This window comes from Trichosurus vulpecula, chromosome 7 (genome assembly GCF_011100635.1).
Source record: "Trichosurus vulpecula isolate mTriVul1 chromosome 7, mTriVul1.pri, whole genome shotgun sequence".
Taxonomy (NCBI): domain Eukaryota; kingdom Metazoa; phylum Chordata; class Mammalia; order Diprotodontia; family Phalangeridae; genus Trichosurus; species Trichosurus vulpecula.
In genome coordinates, this window is record NC_050579.1 from 22603739 (window position 1) to 22621496 (window position 17758).

Sequence of the window (17758 nt, forward strand, 5' to 3'; positions counted from 1 at the left end):
ATGGGCAGGGGTCTAGGGGTAAGAACAGCACTTCGGTAGGATGCTGCGAACACCCCGGCAGTCTCCTCACCCCACCTTGAGACAGAAAGGAGGGCGGTACCCTAGAAAGGGAAAGCCAGGCCCGGAGGGTTGGGGGAAGGGAGCCCCAAAGGAGGAATTCGAACTCGCGGCCCCTGGCTCCCGCGCGATTCTCCGGATGAGTGACAGCCCCCGCCGCAAGGCGGGCGGCGGGCGGCGCACTAGGACCCCCCAGGCAGGCGGGGGCGCTGTAGGAGGGAGGTCGGCCAGCACACAATGGGGCCAGGGCGGGGGGCGCGCAGAAGCTGCCGGAGGAGCCAGGGCGGAGAAGGGAGGGGGAGGAGGGAGGAGAGCCCAGGGTGGAGGAAGGGGGAAATCGGCCCAAGCCAAGCCCAACCCAGCCCAGCCCAGCCCAAACCAGCGGAGCCGCAGGGCGGCGGGCGCGGCGTGGCGGCGCGGCGCGGCGCGGCGTGCGTGCGTACGTGCGTACGTGCGTGCGCCCCGTGGTGCTGCCGCGGCTGCAGCCGCCGCGGCGGCGCCTGCGTGCGTGCCTGCGTGCGTGCGTGCGTGCGGACGGTTTGCGATCAGGCAGCGCGGCGGGCAGCCCCAGCCGCGGGGCGGGGCGGGGGGGGGGAGTTATATTGCGGGGTCCTTCCTCGCTCGCCCTGGTTCCTCTCGGAGCGGAGACGGCAAATGGCGGACTTCGATACCTACGACGATCGGGCCTACAGCAGCTTCGGCGGCGGCAGAGGGTGAGGAGGCGGCGGCACTAAAGGAGGAGAATGCCCCGTGCCCGCCGGGCCCGGGGAAGCGGTCTAGGCCGGGGCCGAGGGCGGGCCGGGCCGAGACGAGGAGGCTTCCCGCCCCACGGCGGGCGGCGTGTGTGCGGAGGGAGGCTGGGCCCGGCGGGCGGGCGCGGGAGGGAAGGAGGAGGAGGCCGCGGCCTGGCCCGGCCCGCTCGGCGGTTAGGCCGCAGCCCGGCCCGCCGGGAGCTGCAGCGCGGCCCGGGCGGCAGCGAGCTAGCGGAGCGCGGGGGGTGGGGGTGGGGGAGCGGCCGGGGCGGCGGGCCCAGGCCGGCCAGTCTGCATCTCGGCCAGCCGCCCGGACCGGCCCCGATCCTCCATCCTGGCGCCCGTGGTTAAGGTCGGGGCACGGGGTGGGGGGGTCTGCCCTTGTGCCGTCGCCTTCCCGGCTCTGTTCGCCCCGCTCGTGCCTGGCCTTTCTCCCCCGGGCCTTCCCCTCCTTCCTTTCTTTCTCCTTTCTTCCTTCCTCCACTTTCCCCCTCCCCTCTTCCCGTCCTCCTACCCCTCGCTCTTTCTCCCCCTTTCCTTCTGTTTTCTTCTCCTGCCCTTTCCCTGGAGGCTGGAGCCCGGGATCTTTTTCTCCCCCCGCCCCCAGGGGGAAAGGGGGGGGTGACTGGTCGCTTGCCGACTTGGGGGAGCCCCACATCCCAAAGCATCTCCTCCGGCGGAGGCCAAGAAAGGACTGGGGTAGGGGCCGGGAGCTTTCGGCCTGAATGGGAAGAGGAACTTAACTGACCCGACCCTCCTCCCCACTTTAGTGTAATGGGGGGGAAAGGGTGCTTTGGAGGGGGCGGTGTCTTACAAAAAAATAACTCGGTTCCTTGGTCAATAAAAACGTTACCTATTAACTGGAGGAAACCACATTGGCTTTTTTGTTGTTGTAATTATTGGTTACTTCATAACTGTTTTTACAAGTTAGGGTATGAACATTGTTATTTCTTTAAGGGTATTACGGCTCTTTGCTTTTCTAAAAGAAGTAGTTACTTTGCTAGGGTAATAACAGTAGCTAATAAAGGTATCCAGTTTATTCTTTAATGTGCTGAGTTACATTGATACCCAGTTACCTGGCGGCCCCACCCCCCCACTGTAAAAAAAAGTATCTTCATTGAATGAAAAGTTGTCAGCGTTAATGCACTGGCCTGAGAACAGCTCAGAACGAAAGGATTCTTTTTGTATGTGCACAAACGATACTAATTAGCTAGAAATACTTGTGTAATTCTATAGCACGAGGTCTTGATTGGCGAGTGTGGGGGGCCCTATTTAATAAAAATTACGCTTTGAATAACATAATAGTCGTCTTGCCTTTGGCAGGTTTTTCAGGTGACAGCTTTTTGTACATCATCGAATATGTATTATAGTGATAACATGAGAAGTAGCAGAAGTAAGCAAGGTTTTTCCTTACTTGGAGCACATATAGTTGAATTTAGAATAAAGTGGGTCTCTAAAGCCTGTTCATGTTATTGTGTCAATCCTAAGGCCAATCCTAAAGTGGAAAGATTTTAGCTTTGGAAGACCTGGTCTCAAATTCCACCTCAGATGCTTCCTAGCTGTATGATTGTGGGCAAATCCCTTAATCTCCCTATGCCTCATTTTCCCATCTGTAAAAGGAGGGGGTTGATCGAGGTGACATCTTAGGTCTCCTCTGGTTCTACATCTGTGATTCTATGAGAGGACTCTTAGTTTTGCCCTTTCTGTCCAAGAATAACATAATCCTTAAGCATCTCAGATGGTTTTTGAGTTTGAAAAAGACTAGTTGATTTGCAACATTATAAGCAAAAAAAAAATCCTTTAAAATGCTATTTTAAATCAGTTGGGTTAATTATTTCCATTTCAGACAGGAATCAACTGGTCAATTCAAAGGATGCTCAGTGATGTAGGTGGAGACAGGAAAATGGGGGTTGAGGGTGGAGTGGCATATTTCTTCCCTCCCCTTAATTTGGGGTCTAGAATGCATCTTTTTGTTATATCCTCATCTCTTATTATATATACCCCTGTGGAGTTACAAATTGATTTTGTAGCTAAAGAATTAAATGAAACTGTGGATTAATTTCCTAAACTTCTGTAACCCAGGGCTTGAAGGTAGGGAGGAAGGAACATTCAGAGAAAGCTAAACACAAAGTATGTAATGCAAAGTATATAATAAAGAAGTAATTTACATTTTATCCCAAGAGAACAGTGGTCTCTAGTGTGACTGAAATTATCGTAGTCTGGTAGTATATAACAACTGTTGTTGATTGGGGAGTATGTATTACATTGCCTATTCCTGCTATCTCCATGGTGTGTATCATGAAGAACTAGGTTAATTTAGAAAATATTGTAAAACTACTATGTGCTAAGGCACTCTGCTAAGTGCTGAGATACAAAGATGAAACACCATTTCCCTGGCCCCAGTGGAGCTTAGTATGTGCCTGAGCACAAAGGAGAACCCTGGACTGAGTGTACTTCATCCAGATGAATTGGAGACCTTATTACCCAGATCAAGTCAGGCTTACTACATTTTTTACTAAGATTTGTACTGTGTCAAAACCTAACACCTCCTTTCTCCCAATTTTTTTTCTTTGGGGGGGGGAGAATGGGTGGAACAACTGAATATGGACTGTTTTCCCAGACTGTCCTGTTTCTCATCCTCTCCGCCACTACTTTACCTGAGCTGTTGCCAATCTACTCTTTTTCTGGTTTAGGGTGGGTTTTTTTTTTTAATTTATTTCAGTGTCCCTTTTAGGAGAAACATTAAATTTGGAAAGCACTAAAAAGTGACCAGCTGCCAGAAAAAGAGAAGTGAGTCTTACTTTTTTTTTCCCCCAAGAAATCAATAACCAAATCCTAAATAAATTGACATACAAAATGAGTGCCTATTTTGTGACTTGGGTTAAATCAGCTTTGTTTCTATCCTTTTTTTTTTTCTATTGGAGGTGGTTGGGGAGGGGGGGTTAGTAAGGAATGCTACATTTATATAAATGGACTGTTATAGGACCAGAGCTCTGTGGATGCTTAATTTTAGTATAGCATGTTAGCCTTGAAAATAGAAATGGAGCGGGGGACTTAAAGTCATGGGAACTTAGGTTCCTGGAATGTTAGATACTAGAAATTGACTGCTAAACTTCAGTGGTGCAGGGTTAACTTAGCCAGGTTCAGGCTTAGTGCATTTACAAGAGATCTATGGATTGATGAAAGTTAAACTTAGAATGTGTAGGGTCTTAAGCTTTAAAATTTTAGCTCAAAAGAAATTATGACAAAAAGTTGTTCAGTATGTCAACTGGTAGAAATAATTAGCATCTATGATTGTAAGTAAAAGCCTAAACCACACTCTGCCATATGTGCTTAAGTACGTGTTGGAGGCTGAAGGTCCCCCTCCTCCCCTTTAGCTTGAGTGATATGAATTCTTTGCTATCCAAAATTTGCTGGTTGGTTTCTCCTTTGTGTAACTATAGGAATAGAAGAAGTTGGCATAGGTATTGAGGTGGTTAGTGGTTCTCTTTGGCTCTTCCCTCACTCTGCCATGAACATCTTCCCTCCTCCCACCCCCCACAACAAAGAAAGGTCATCAAGTGTTTGTTGCTATATTACTAAAGCCTTGGGTGGGTGGGACTTTTTTTTTTTTGATAGTAAGAAATAAAGGTCTTATATCTAACTCAATAATAAACAAGTATCATTACAGGGAATACTAATACTTTTCAAAATAATCCTTGGTTTATACTTGAAAATTGTAAACTTATCTGAGATTCCCAAAAAAGTTGTTTTGGTATTTCCATCTCACCTGAGATTTTCTAAATCCCTAAATTAGACAATTGGAACTTGTCATTAGATAGAACTGACTGAAGTAGATGTAGATGGGGGGGATAAAATAGGAAATAAAAAGGACCCCCAAAGGTTCAGAAAACCTCAAGAAGATCATTTCAGGTGGGGATGCAGCCTAAGAGCAGAGCCAGTTATCAATTATTCCAGTTACTCAACAGGCACTGTGCTAAAATGTCAGTAATTAGGTACAAACAAAAATGCATGTGAGGTGAAAGGTGCCTTTAAAGGGGAAAGTCGTGGGGGAGGTGGAAGTCATTCTAGGCCTGGAATCAGGAGACAAGCATCAGTTTTGGAGAAACAGCAAGGAGAGTAGTAGAGCTAAAAGGGGGCAAGCTGTGAAGGGCTTTTCATGCCAGAGAACTTGATATTTGATCCTGGAGGAAGTAATAGAGGCACTGGAGAGTACCCTAGGAATTGATGGGGCCTGGACAGTCAAGTGCTGACTGCGTATCAAGGAATCTTACCCATGTTTTATCTTAAATTGAAGTAATATGGGATATTACCTGTTAAATTCATAGTCCCTTAGTATTAGAAGGGACTTGCAAGATCTAAGCCAGCCCCTAGATGAACTGGCAAATGAGACTAACATGCTTATGGTTGAGTCCCAAATCTGACGAGTGGAAAACAGAAGCAAGCCCGGAAATGTCAGGTGGTGGCTAAGAGTGCACTTCCGCACTTGTTTTATTTCTGTTTAGCTAGTAATTTAAGATGACCTCCCAAGACAATCCCTTTCTCTCTGTACAATCACACAATTTGGTGGGGGGGTGTATTTTAGAAACAACTCAGGCTGTAGAATGGAAATCATAAGCAAAACAGCTTTCAAGACCAGGAATTTCTGTATATAAATAGGCGTTTGCTCATTTTGCTTTTTCTGCGTTCTGGGTAGTTGACAACTTGGGATCATTTTACTTTGTTAACTTGTGGTGATTTGACTAGAAATCCTCAACATTTCTAAGGGATCTTTTAAAGGGAAAAAAACTTCCCTAACTTAAACACAGACCTACTAAGAATTCTCCATCATTTACCAGAGGCTCTTATCATGCGCTTTCTGGTGTAATGTAAATATTCTAGTTTATTTGATCAGTGAGTTCTCGATATGGTATATTTTTCTTTGTATTAATATCAGTTTATTCCAGAAACATTTATTAAACCCCTACTGTGTGCAATATACTTTTAGCAGGCTCTAGATCCAGTCCTGAGATAAGTGGATGGTGCCTGCTTTCTAGGAGATAATGTTGTATGTAGTACACATATAAAACTAAGAGGTGCATATTTAACAAAAACTTATACATAAACCTTAGTTTGGATACTTTCTGGGAGCCAGGAACCTCCCATAGTTAAATTTGTACCTAGGGCTGTGGACAAATGAGGGCTTATCAGACTTTTTAGATGATAGAGCAGCCATAATGGGACTCTCAGCTTCTTTTGTGTTGTGGACCCCTGTGGCATCTGCTGGGGAAGTCTATGGACTCCTCAGAATCATGTTAAATGCATAAAATATACAGAATTACAAAGGAAGCCAGTTACATGAAATATAACATAGAGCAAAGTTTTTGTAAAACAAGTTATAAAGTTTTGTAAAAAGTTCAAGTTAAGAACTCCTGCCCTTAGGTTACCAGCCTAGTGAATAAAAGGTTTATTTTCTAGAAGAACTACATCAGATTATTGAAGAATGTCACTTATTTGGTTGTTTATTTGCATTGTATATTTTATCACTGAAATAAGCATTTTGTTCCATTTGGTTCTCACAGTATTAAACACTCAGAGGTGGAGCTTTTATCATGATCTAAATTTGATTAAAAAATTAAATTAGATTAAATTTGATTAGAAAACTTCATGAAAAACTTCCCTTGAGTATTAATAAATTATTTGTGATTTTTCTTTTTAACATTCCTCCCTTCATCATGGGTCTCCCAGCTATGAAAACCTGATGCTTAAACCTACGCTCACAAGTCAAAGGCTCCACACTCTGAACTCTTGGACTGTCCTCCTAACGTTATTTCCTGTTCTATCCACTAGGGCCCTAGAAAGCTAAATCCCTTTTCCTCTTTGAAGCTTTCTTTCTCCCTAACAAACATAACAGAAATGTCTGAGATCTGACTTTCTACATTAGACCTTCTTGGACTCCTCTTAGACTTACTCTTGATGCTGCTCATCAGATAGGTTTCTGTTGGCATCTTTTTGTGTTTTGTCTAGTAAGACAAAGTTGCTTGTGGGAGGGGGCTGCTGCTAGCACAGGGGCCTCAATAAATGGATTTTTGAATCATGAAGGATGACTTGTTTATTACAAGTTAATGTTTTTGGTGTGGCCCCTGGATCTTTGGAAACTGGGAGGTAGTTCCCTTAAATATATAATTTATTGTTGACTCTTTTTCTTACCGTTCATGGACTCCTAGAGCTAGACTAGGAAGGGACCTCAGGACATTTGATCCCCATTTTACAGATCAAGAAATCGGCTTTTGTTAAAAGCATCGGTATGTAAGGCTTGTGCATGGGAGAAGAGTGCTAGTGCTGGGGCAGGGAGATCGTGATCCTCCAGTCATGTCCCAAATGCTTGCCCTGTAGCATCTAGTTCAGACCAGCTGCCTGGGTTGGGTTGGAACTGTCCGAACTTGTCACTGCGCTGACGTGCTGTCTGGGTCACAGCCTTTGTTAGTGTAGCTCTGAGGGTTATTTAGTTACACCTGTAAAAACTTGATTGTTGTTGTTAAATATTCATATAACAGTCCATATTTATAAAACACTTTTATAGCCATATTTAAACCTCCTTAGAGGAAAATTGCCCTTATTTTGCAGATAAGGAAAACAAGGTACTGAGAGGACGTTTTTTCAGATTATTGAAACAATAGAGTTGAAATGCCTTTCCACATCTGTCTCCTCCCTCCACCCCATGTTCTAGTGCCTTCTTCCCAAAATTACCTTTTATTTTGTACATATTAACATGTGTATTGGTTGTGCCCCAATGGAATATTAATTTCTTGAGGGCAGGGATTTTTTTTTAATCCCTAAGACCTAACATCGTACCTGGCACATAGTAGGCACTCAGATGTTTATTGTTTGATCTAGGCAGGGAAAAGTACTGTTTTAGTTTATAGTTTTGCTTCTACTGTGTATCACAATAACCCTGTGTACTATGTACATTTATGTTCTGATATTCTACTTTCCTTTGGGTAAATTTCACCAGACTTTTTTTTTTTTTAAAGCTCTGAATTCCAAAATATATAGACTGCTGTGGAATATTTCTAGCTGAGTTTTCAGTCATATGCTCATGTACAAAGGTAATGCCCAGCTAAAATAAAAGTATGTTGCTGTAGTCAAACACTGAATTTGGAAGCAGGAGAGTCTGGGCTTATGTATCTGTGCTGCTTATTTATCAGTTTGGTCATTTTGGTGAAATCATTTACCCAGTGTGCCTGAGCTTCAATCTCTAAAGTGGGGTTTGATTTCCAAAGCCTGCCTCATGGCAGTTATGAGATCTGAATGAAATATATGTAATGTGCTTTGTGTTACCCTAGATAGATTTACTATTGTTTGTATTATTGAATATTTTCAGTAGGTGTTTATAGTAGAGAAGTGAGCTTAACCTAGCTCCTAAAAACTCCCTTTTTAAGGTCAAATTCTACAGATCATCTTTTAAAATGTACAGATTTATATTTCTTAAATCACCAGAATTTCTCCCAATGTCTCTCCTTTCCCAAAGAGCCATTCCATATAATAGTAGCTACCATATTTTTTATTAACCATGTAAACGATTATAATCTACTTAAAAAAAACCAGAGGGCGGGGAGCAGCATGCCCAATCAGTATGTCAGAAAAGTTTGAAAATACTCCATTCCTGTGTACACTTTCCACTTCTGCAGAGGCATGGAGTAGGAGTGTCTTCTTGTTTCTTTTTAGGGGCTGTGCTCATTTTTGTAATCTTGCAAAAATAATTTGTTTCTTGGCTCCGCTTATTTCATTGTGCATCAGATCTCATCAATCTTTCCTCACATCTTTTTTCATCATATTCATTTCTTATAGCCATAACCTCCTTGGGGTATAAAGCTAATACCCCAAGGGGATTATTGATGAAAAGAAAGCCCCACATAAACCAAAATATTTATAGTGGCAGTTTTTGCAGACATAGAGTAGATAGGGAAATAGCTCTCATCATCAATAGGAAAATGGCTAAACAAATTGTGTTACTGGAATCTAATAGGTTAAAAGGGATTGGACATTTTAGTCACTTTATTTGCATAACTCCAAATTGCTTTCCAGAATGGTTACACTGATTCATAACTCAACTAGCAATGTGTCACCGTGCCAATCTCTCACTACTCCTCCCTTGTTAACTTCTCATCTTTTATCATCTTTGCCAATTTGCGGGGTGTGGGGTGAAACATCTGGGCTGTTTTGATTTGCATATCTCTTATTAATGATTCAGAGCATTCTTTTATGAGGTTGTCAATAGTTTACAATTCTTTTGGGAACTTTTTGTTCTTGTCCTTTGAGCACCTCTCTATTAGGGAATGGCTTTTAGTCCTACTTGTCTCTTAGTCTGTAGACCTGCTTAATAGATGTTCTGGTATTATGTAGTTATGTATGAAGTAAATGACAGAAACTTATTAATTCAATATGCTTTTAAATGATTCTTAACCTTAACATCTAATACTTTGCTCATCCTACAAAAGGTATGTTTTCTTGTTTTGAATGTTTTGTTAGGGCTGAATAAAGTTCAAAATGACAATGCTTCATAGTTTGGGGGTAGGTAGATTCTAATTCTCCATCGAGGACTGTGCTGCATGAAATATTCTGAAATGGAATGGACTTATCCACCTCACCTGGCTCTCAGCTGAAGCATCAGTCTCCTCTACCACATTCTTAAAGAAGATGAGAAAGGTGGGCAGAGATCTCCAGGGGTCACCGCTTGGAACTGATTTTATTTATACATAATGAGCTAGTGACAGCCTCACAGGGTGATTGTGAGGAAAAAACGAACTAACACATATGAAGTGCTGTGCAAACCTCAAAGGGCCATATAAATGCTAGCTATCATCATCATTCTCCATACTTTTCTCATGGAAGGATGTAACCAGCTCTCCCTTTAGCACATACAGTGACAGGACAGAGGCTAGAGTACTAGGCCTGGAGTCAGGAGGAACTGGGTTCACATGTTATTGGCTGTGCCACCTAACCATTCTGTGCCTCAGTTCTCTCCATTGAAAAATAAATCAAATAAAAACACCTCCTTCCCCAGGTGGTTGTTTTGCTTAGCATAGTGCCTGGCACATATACTAGATGCTTAACAAATGCTCATTCTCTTCCCTTATTTGTAGGGAATTGATAGCAGAATGATATGTCCCACACTTAAATTCAGTAAATGTTTATTAACTACCTGCTATACACAAGGAACTGTGCTTAGTACAGGGAATAAAAACATTTACAATCCCTGACCTCCAAGTACTTAATTTAAAAAAAAAAATCATTAATCTGTTTGGCGTCTTCATTTCTAACTATATCCCCACCTAGAAAGCTTTCCCTTGTGACAAATAATAATAAAGATTCTGGGGTTCATTTCAGTTAAACTAACCAATACATCACCCGTGTTGGATGGTAAATACAACATCCAGACTGTATTCCCTCCCCTCTCTCCTGCACCACAGCAGATAAGGGAGGGAGGTGTTTTGTCCTCAATCTCCAGAATTAAGCATGGTCATTATAATTACTTGGCAGCCAGTTTCATTTTTTTCTCCTTTGAAATTACATATCAATGTTTTCCTCTGCTTCTCTGAATTCTTAGTAGGCATCATTTCTTATACCATGATAATATTCCATTATTTTTGTGTACCATAACTATCCATTTGTCAATTAATTGGACATTTACTTTATTTCTCATTCTTTGTTACCATAAAAAGGCTGCTCTTAATATTTTGGTGAATATGGGAGTTTTCTTTAACCTCTTTAGGATATATACCTAGCAGTGGAATTTTTGAATCAAAGAGTATGGACATTTTAGCCACTTTTTTAAAAATTTATTTTTAGTTTTCAACATTCAGTTCTATAAGATTTTGAGTTCTGAATTTCCCCCCTCCTGAAGATGGCATGCAGTCTGATATAGGCTAATACACATACAATCATAATATACATTTCTACATTAGTCATGTTGTAAGGGAGGAACCATGAGAAAGAAAAAGAGAGAGAAAATAATATGCTTTGATCTTCATTCAGACTCCATAGTTCTCTGGACGTAGATAGCATTTTTCATCGTGAGTCTTTCGGAATTGTCTCAGGTTGTTGCATTGCTCAGAAGAGTTAAGTCTGTCCAAGTTGGTCATCACACAATGTTGCTGTTACTGTATAGAGTGTTCTCCTAGTTCTTCTCACTTCACTCAGCATCAGTTCATACAAGTCTTTCCAGGTTTTTCTGAAATCTGCCTCATCATTTCTTGTGGGACAATAGTATTCCATTACATTCACATACCACAACTTGTTCAGCCATTCCCCAATTGATGGGCATCCTCTCAATTTCCAATTCTTTGCTGCCACAAAAAAATGCTGCTCTAAATTTTTTTGTACGTGTAGGTCCTTTTTTATGATCTCTGGGATACAGACCTAGCTAATGGTATTGCTGGATCAAAGGGTATGACACAGTTTGATTGCCTTTGGGCATAGTTTAGCCACTTTTTTAAAGTAAAATGCCTAATTGCTCTTCCAAAATGGTTGGGGCAAATCACAGATCTACAGCAGTGTATTAGTATGCCTGTCATTCTACAGTGTAAAATTTCATATTTCTAAGTGTGAGGAGAAACCTCAATTGTTTTTAATTTTGCTTTTCTCTTTTTGGTTTTTTAATTCATTTTTTTTTTTATCCAGCAAGGATTTATTTTTCTCTCACCTCTGTTTTTGCTTATCCCCCAAACAAATCAAATCTCTTGTGAAAATTTGCTTAGTTGAGCAAAACAAATCTCAATATTGTCTGTGTCCCAAAATGTCTTTTTTTTGTATTGCCTCCCTGTCAGGAAATGGGTGGTATTCTTCATCAGTTCTCTGGAATCATGACTGATCATTTCATTAGTCAGAGTTCTTAAGTCTTTTCAGTGTTGTTATTATAAGTTCTTACTGACATAATAAATTGGTATAAATTCTACTGGTTTTGCTTAGTCATTCTGTATCAATTCATAGACATCTTGCTTGGACATTTCTTATTTGATATGGAGCAATTTTTCATATAGTTCATATAGTTTGTAATTCATATAATTTCATATAGTTTGTAATTTGGGAATGTTTTCTTAATATCCTTTGACCACTTTTCTATCCAATGGTCTTGTATTGTTTTCTTATTTACATTGGATATGATACCTTTACCAGAGAAATGAGGTGCAAAGTTTTCCTAGCTGATAACTTATACCCCAATTGCATTGATTTTGTTTGTGAAAATACTTTTCAACTTTATGGAATGAAATTATCTATTTTATCTTTCATGATTACCTTTATCCTTTGTTTCATCAAGAATCTATCCCTTCTCCCCCCAAGCTGTAGCCATAAAAGGTTCCAGATCTCTGGCTTTCTCTCTGGCACGTATCAGATCCATTTTGAGCTTAGTGAGGTATATGGCAGAAGGTGCTGGCTTAGACCCCAACTTCTGCCAAATTGTTTTCCAGTCTTCCCCAAGTAACTTATATTCTTGGGCTTATTGAACCCTGAGTTCTTGAGGTGGTATTTGTTTATTCTTTATACTGATGTGTTTTTCTATCTTTCAGTAAATGTCAGATAGTCTTGATTATTCAGATGTGATCTTGGGGATTTGAATGTTCCTTCCTAGGATGAGGCTGCCCAGTATCCTTCTGTAAGTCTTTATGGGGTCCACTTACCGTGCTGGAGTCTTTCCTGATTTTGTCCTGATGTCAGCAGGTTATCACTAGAGAACTTGTCCCATCTTCTTAACATCCCTCACCACCTTCTATTCCTATAAGACTTTACCCTAATGACATTTTTTTCTTATAGTTTGAAGTTACTTGGTAGTTATGTTACAGCCTGCTCATACCATGCCCTGTGCCTCTCCATTGCCCTCTGTTCATTTTCAGTTTTTCAGAATCTTTTGGGTTCCATGTCTCACAGCCATATAGCAGTAGGATATCGATATTAAAAAGATGTCTTTGTTTCCAGGAGAAGTTTTTTTGGGGGAGGGGGTGTACTTTCCTAGAGGCAGTCCAGCCCACTGTCCTCTTTAACTCTGGATCCAGCTTGTCCACTTTAGCTGTCTCAGATATGCATATATATCCAGTATCCAATCTGATCAATCAGCATTTTTCTTCTACGTGGTCTTTTCCTGTGTGAATGATCTGGGCAAGCAGTTTTGAGTGTTTACAGCTATCTTTCAGAAGGCTTTACGGTGTTTCTAGGCTTGTTGCAACCAGCATAGTGTCATCTGAAAACAAGATAATCTGGGAGGCCTCTGTGTCTCCTCCACCACTGTAGTGAACACCTTTGGAAATCTCACATCTCCATGTTTATTCCTTGCCTGATACTTGATCAGAGAATTGGTGAACAGGGTTATTTCTGCCAAGCAAAGAGATATATGGTGGTCAAAAGCAATACCAGCTTAGAATATAGGCTCAGTTGTAAAATTTTATAGACAAGAATGATGTAGGATTACCAGTATTGTCACCTCATAAAATACAGAGATACATTGGAACTTAAAACCAGTCTAAATAAAGAAAGCTTGGCAAGAGACCAAAGTCATCCCTAGGGCATTTAAGGACAAAAAATGGAAGTAGGACAGCAAACAAGAAAAATGGAAAATATCTACAAAGATTTTTATAACAATTTGGTTGCCATCAAGGACAGTGGAACCACCACACTTGGACTCCAATCAAACAAAGGTGGAGAAAATGCTAGATCAAACTAAGTGTCCTGGGAGATCTATGCCTGGAGCAACACAATACAAGGGTATTATTGAAGGATCAATTCAGAAAGTGGAGAAAAAAATCTTGGGTCCTCTCAATAAAAGGGTGGGGAGCGGGGGAGGAGACAGCTAAGAACCTCAACCACTGCCAACCCAAATGCCTATTTTCTCATCTACACAAAATTTTGAAACTCATTTCTTCACAAATCGAGGACCTCCTTGATGAGGGTATTTGGGAAAGAGGCAGGCTTAGTATTCCATGGTGGACCACGGCTTTCCTGTCTTTGCAATTTGAATGAAAAATGTAGAGAATGTGAGATCCCAGTGCTTCTTGTTTGTTGACTGAAGAAGCACCGGATTTGATGGAGCATGATGCTGTCTCCAAGGCTCTTGGCTCTTGGTTTCAAAAAGGGGGTTAACATTTTTGCATTCCTGTGAGTAATGCATTTCCTTGAAATTTATAGCAACATTTTGATGATCACTTTATAATATAATTTGAGGTCTAGAAATGCTATTTTATTGCTTCTTTATTTTTACCCTTTTAAAATTATTTCCCTTGAGATTCTAAGCTTCAGATAAATGTTATTATTCTAGTTCTATTAAGTGCTACCTTTATTGTTTGATATGATCTCCAAATCTGTAAATTAACTCAGTTGCTATTGTCAGCCTTATTATATTGAGCACAGCCAGCATTCTCTTATGCTTGGGAGTAAAGTTAGGGTGGCTAAGAAGAATTAGCAGGTGAAAGGGGGCATGGATCTTGGTTGTCTAATAGGGTGGTTGCCATCTTCAGAATGGTGTATATGGAGTTGGTGCTAATGAGCTGGAGCTGGGAGTGCCTACATACCTTTGGAACTTGACCTAAATGTGCTGCCTGCTTCAGGTGGTCCCCAGCTCACATCCAGCTCCCTTCCTTTTCCCTCCTGACCTTCTATCTTTGAGCCAACGGTCTTCTTGTCCTGAAGATTCCTCTACCCTTTAGCTCCTCTTCTCTGTGTTGAGTTCCTGCCCATGATCACAATTTCACGAAGAGTCTGGGCTGTCCATGGTGACTTCCCTCCCAGCTCCATTCCCAACTCTCTGGATTTCTGACTTTGTCTCCTTGTGTGTGTGGTCTTTTCCCGTTACAATGGAAGCACCTTAAGAGCAAGGACCATCTCTTTTTGGCTGGTCTTTTATCACACACCATCCACACATGGCACAATACTTGATACACAATAAGTGTTTAATAAATGCTTTATCCTTTTTTTCTCTGACTAGACGAGGTCATTGTCACACATTCACTCACACACCCAGTGATAAATATGATGAACTGCTTCATATGATAACAGCAAAAATTTTTTTTGGAAGCTACTGAAGGAAGGAAAGGGTTAGTGCTATTCCCAACCATTACTTGGAGGATTGAGGATGCATTGGACTGTGAAGAAATTTTGTGGGTTTGGAGAGGATTTCAGCAGGCTGGTAAAATCCCTTTACAGTGTTGTAGGGCAGCTTTTAAAAGGACTTCTCTCATTAGCAGTGAAACAAGTGAATACTTCTAGGACTAATTTGTTTTAATCTGTTCTTTTAATACCTTCCTTCATAGCCTTGAAATCTTCAGGTTGAATTCCAGTTTTTTTTTCTTAGAAACTATTCTGTTTGTGTCTTGTTGTGCAGCCATTTTAATTCTGAATGACCTAGACTCCAGCTATATATGTATATATATATAAACTTCCTGTAGTTCTGGGAAGAGAAGTGGACAGTTGGTTTTCTTCAAGGTGCTGACTTTGACACCATCTTCCCTCCTACCTGCTATTGAGTACATTGGTTCAAAAGCTATTGACTTAGATTAAAAGCCTAGGAGGCGCAATTCAGAGAATATTAAAAATCGTGTTTCTTTTAATTGACAGAAGCAAAGCCAGTGCATCCTTGGGAAGAGCACTGGAAGTATTGGGATGATCATGGTACTGTTAACTGTTACAGCCTCCTTGAGGGAGTTTCATGAAACTTGCCTTACTCTTAAAAGTTTGTATACACAAACACAGTAACTTTTGTAGAAAACCTGGAATTATAAAATATGGGGATAGTCATTTGTATTAAAGGTTATTTGCAGAAACGATACCTGCCTTAAATTTTAGCTAAATAGATACTCATATCATTGAGTTTTGTACAAATTAATAGGGAATTATGAAGCTTGACATGTCTCTTACAGGAATATTTGTTTATGGGTGTCCCATATAAGTAAATCCAAAGTTTGTGAAGCGGGAAATGGTTGAGGCCTCAAGAATTGGGACATTTTGTGGTCCTTGTGGAGACATCTTTTCCTCCCTGAGCCTTTGGGGTTATAATTTTAAAATCCAAACCATGTTTTCCAACAACTGTTTTTTGCCCTTTTATTCAAGTCACTGGGGATCAAAGACCGTATTTTCTCAATTTGGAGGGTTTTGCCAGATTCACATGATTTCTCTTTCATTTTCTGAAAGGGGTGGTGCTATATAGGTTGGGTAATTCATGGTGCTCTGTTTATGCTTATCTTGGCTTCTGAACATTGTCAGGTGTAACTGTACTATGAAGCAATTGTTCTTGGGCACAAGATAAAACCAACTGTTACAACTCCTTTACCTCTGAGTTTTAGTCTGTCCCTTGAGCTGGGGTGTCCCTGGTTTATATCTTCTGATTTAATTCGTTATTTGGTTGTCATTGTGGATGGAGTTCTATTCTTCCAGTGGTATCTCCCGCCCCTTCATTGTTGGACATAGATGACTGATTAAAAATATCACTGTTAAACTGATATTCGTGGCTGGATCGAGAATACCCTCCAGACTCACTCTCTGTTTCATAGAGCAGCAGACTTGAGTTCAAGGGAAGGAAGGGCTTCCTCAGCACAGCAGCCAAATGAGCCTAGAAACTGCTTTTCCCAGTGAACACTTGTCTCTGCACATGGGAAGGAGGTTCTGGCCATTGAGGCGTTGAGAGTCACGAGCTCATCTGTGAGGAGGATGGAAGATAACAAAGAAATGAACTAAGTCATGACTCAAAAGTCTGATACTGGTCCTTGCCATGCAGAGACACAGAAAGCAGGGAAATGGACAACAGAGGTTACTGACATAGGCCTTCATCAGTGTCCTGAAGGGCGGCCTCCACAGATTCCTTGGTGATTCATGGAACAAGTATTAAGCACCTGCTTTATGCCAGGCACTTTGTTAGATGGGAGAAATGTCCAAATGTTTTAATTTGTAGATGATACTAAACGAATTACATTGAACCCTGGAAATCTGCAGTGATTCAGAAGAGAGGTGGAACCATCCACATTGAAAACAGACTAGAGCGCAAGTCTTTGTTGGCCAGATAACATGTAACTGGCAGGTGCCCATTGAATTAATCCGTCTATGTGTGTACTGGACTGGCAGTGCACGTGGCCAGGCGAATGAGCCACAGATGCTAAGAGAGAGAAGGCTGGGACATCACATCGTGCTTTAGTAATCTTAAGCTGCTTATTTCCGCACAGGCCCATCTTTTAATACCCATTTTCTCCCGTTGATTTTATGTGGTTGCAAACTGCGGAACACTGTGGTCTCAAAAGTCAGGTGTAGGTGGCACACCCCAAAAGGCAGTGGAAAGATGAGACATGGAAGAAAGAAGTGGGTTGCAACATGTCGATGTCATTCAAGAAGCCACCTAAGACATCAAGGGCATGTACAACCAGGAAGGGAAGTGGGTCGGCCAGCAATGTGCAGATAATTGGATACAAGCATTGGAACAAGAAGGTACTCACCAGGGCATAGGTGGCGTTCATCGGCATCATCTGTGTAGCAGGCGCTCAGTCTGGAACCCTTCTTTTTATTTGGTCCAGACATACAGGGGAACTGACCTGAGGCTACAGGACCAGAAGTTAATCCCTTTGTTAAGATCTCTTTATTCAGCCCGTGTTTCACTCCTATAGTCTCCAAACAATAATTAGTTCCTTTGGATGAAAAAATAGACACATGTTGGTTTCCCTTTCATAAATACTGTCGTTCATGTAGCTAGGAGTTTGTTTTTCAGAAAGTTGTCCTTAATAGAAATCAGTCAAACTGGGATTTAGGCCTCGGGGACATTTCCCACAACACTGCCTAACCGACTTATCAAGCATTGTTTGAAATGTGACCTGTTTTCTTTTTGAAAGAAAAATCAAAGCCAATGTGTTCCTTTGCATGTGAAGACATTTAAAAATGTGGGGTTTTTTTTTCCTTGCATCTGTGCATCTTCACACTGGTAGAAAGATATAGACAAGAGT

At 41.4% G+C, this 17758-nt stretch overlaps 1 protein-coding gene across 2 annotated transcripts in view; it reads left to right on the forward strand.

Annotated features, from left to right (window-relative positions):
* The first annotated feature begins 502 nt into the window (after positions 1–502).
* The window catches only part of EIF4H (eukaryotic translation initiation factor 4H), a 31565-nt gene continuing 14309 nt past the window's right edge, over positions 503–17758 (forward strand). The window contains exon 1 of one of the 2 annotated variants that reach the window (XM_036766300.1): positions 503–770. In XM_036766300.1, the coding sequence (XP_036622195.1) occupies positions 712–770 (59 nt within the window). In that variant the 5' untranslated portion in view covers positions 503–711. The remainder of the gene's footprint in view (positions 771–17758) is intronic. The other variant, XM_036766301.1, reaches the window with a different exon arrangement.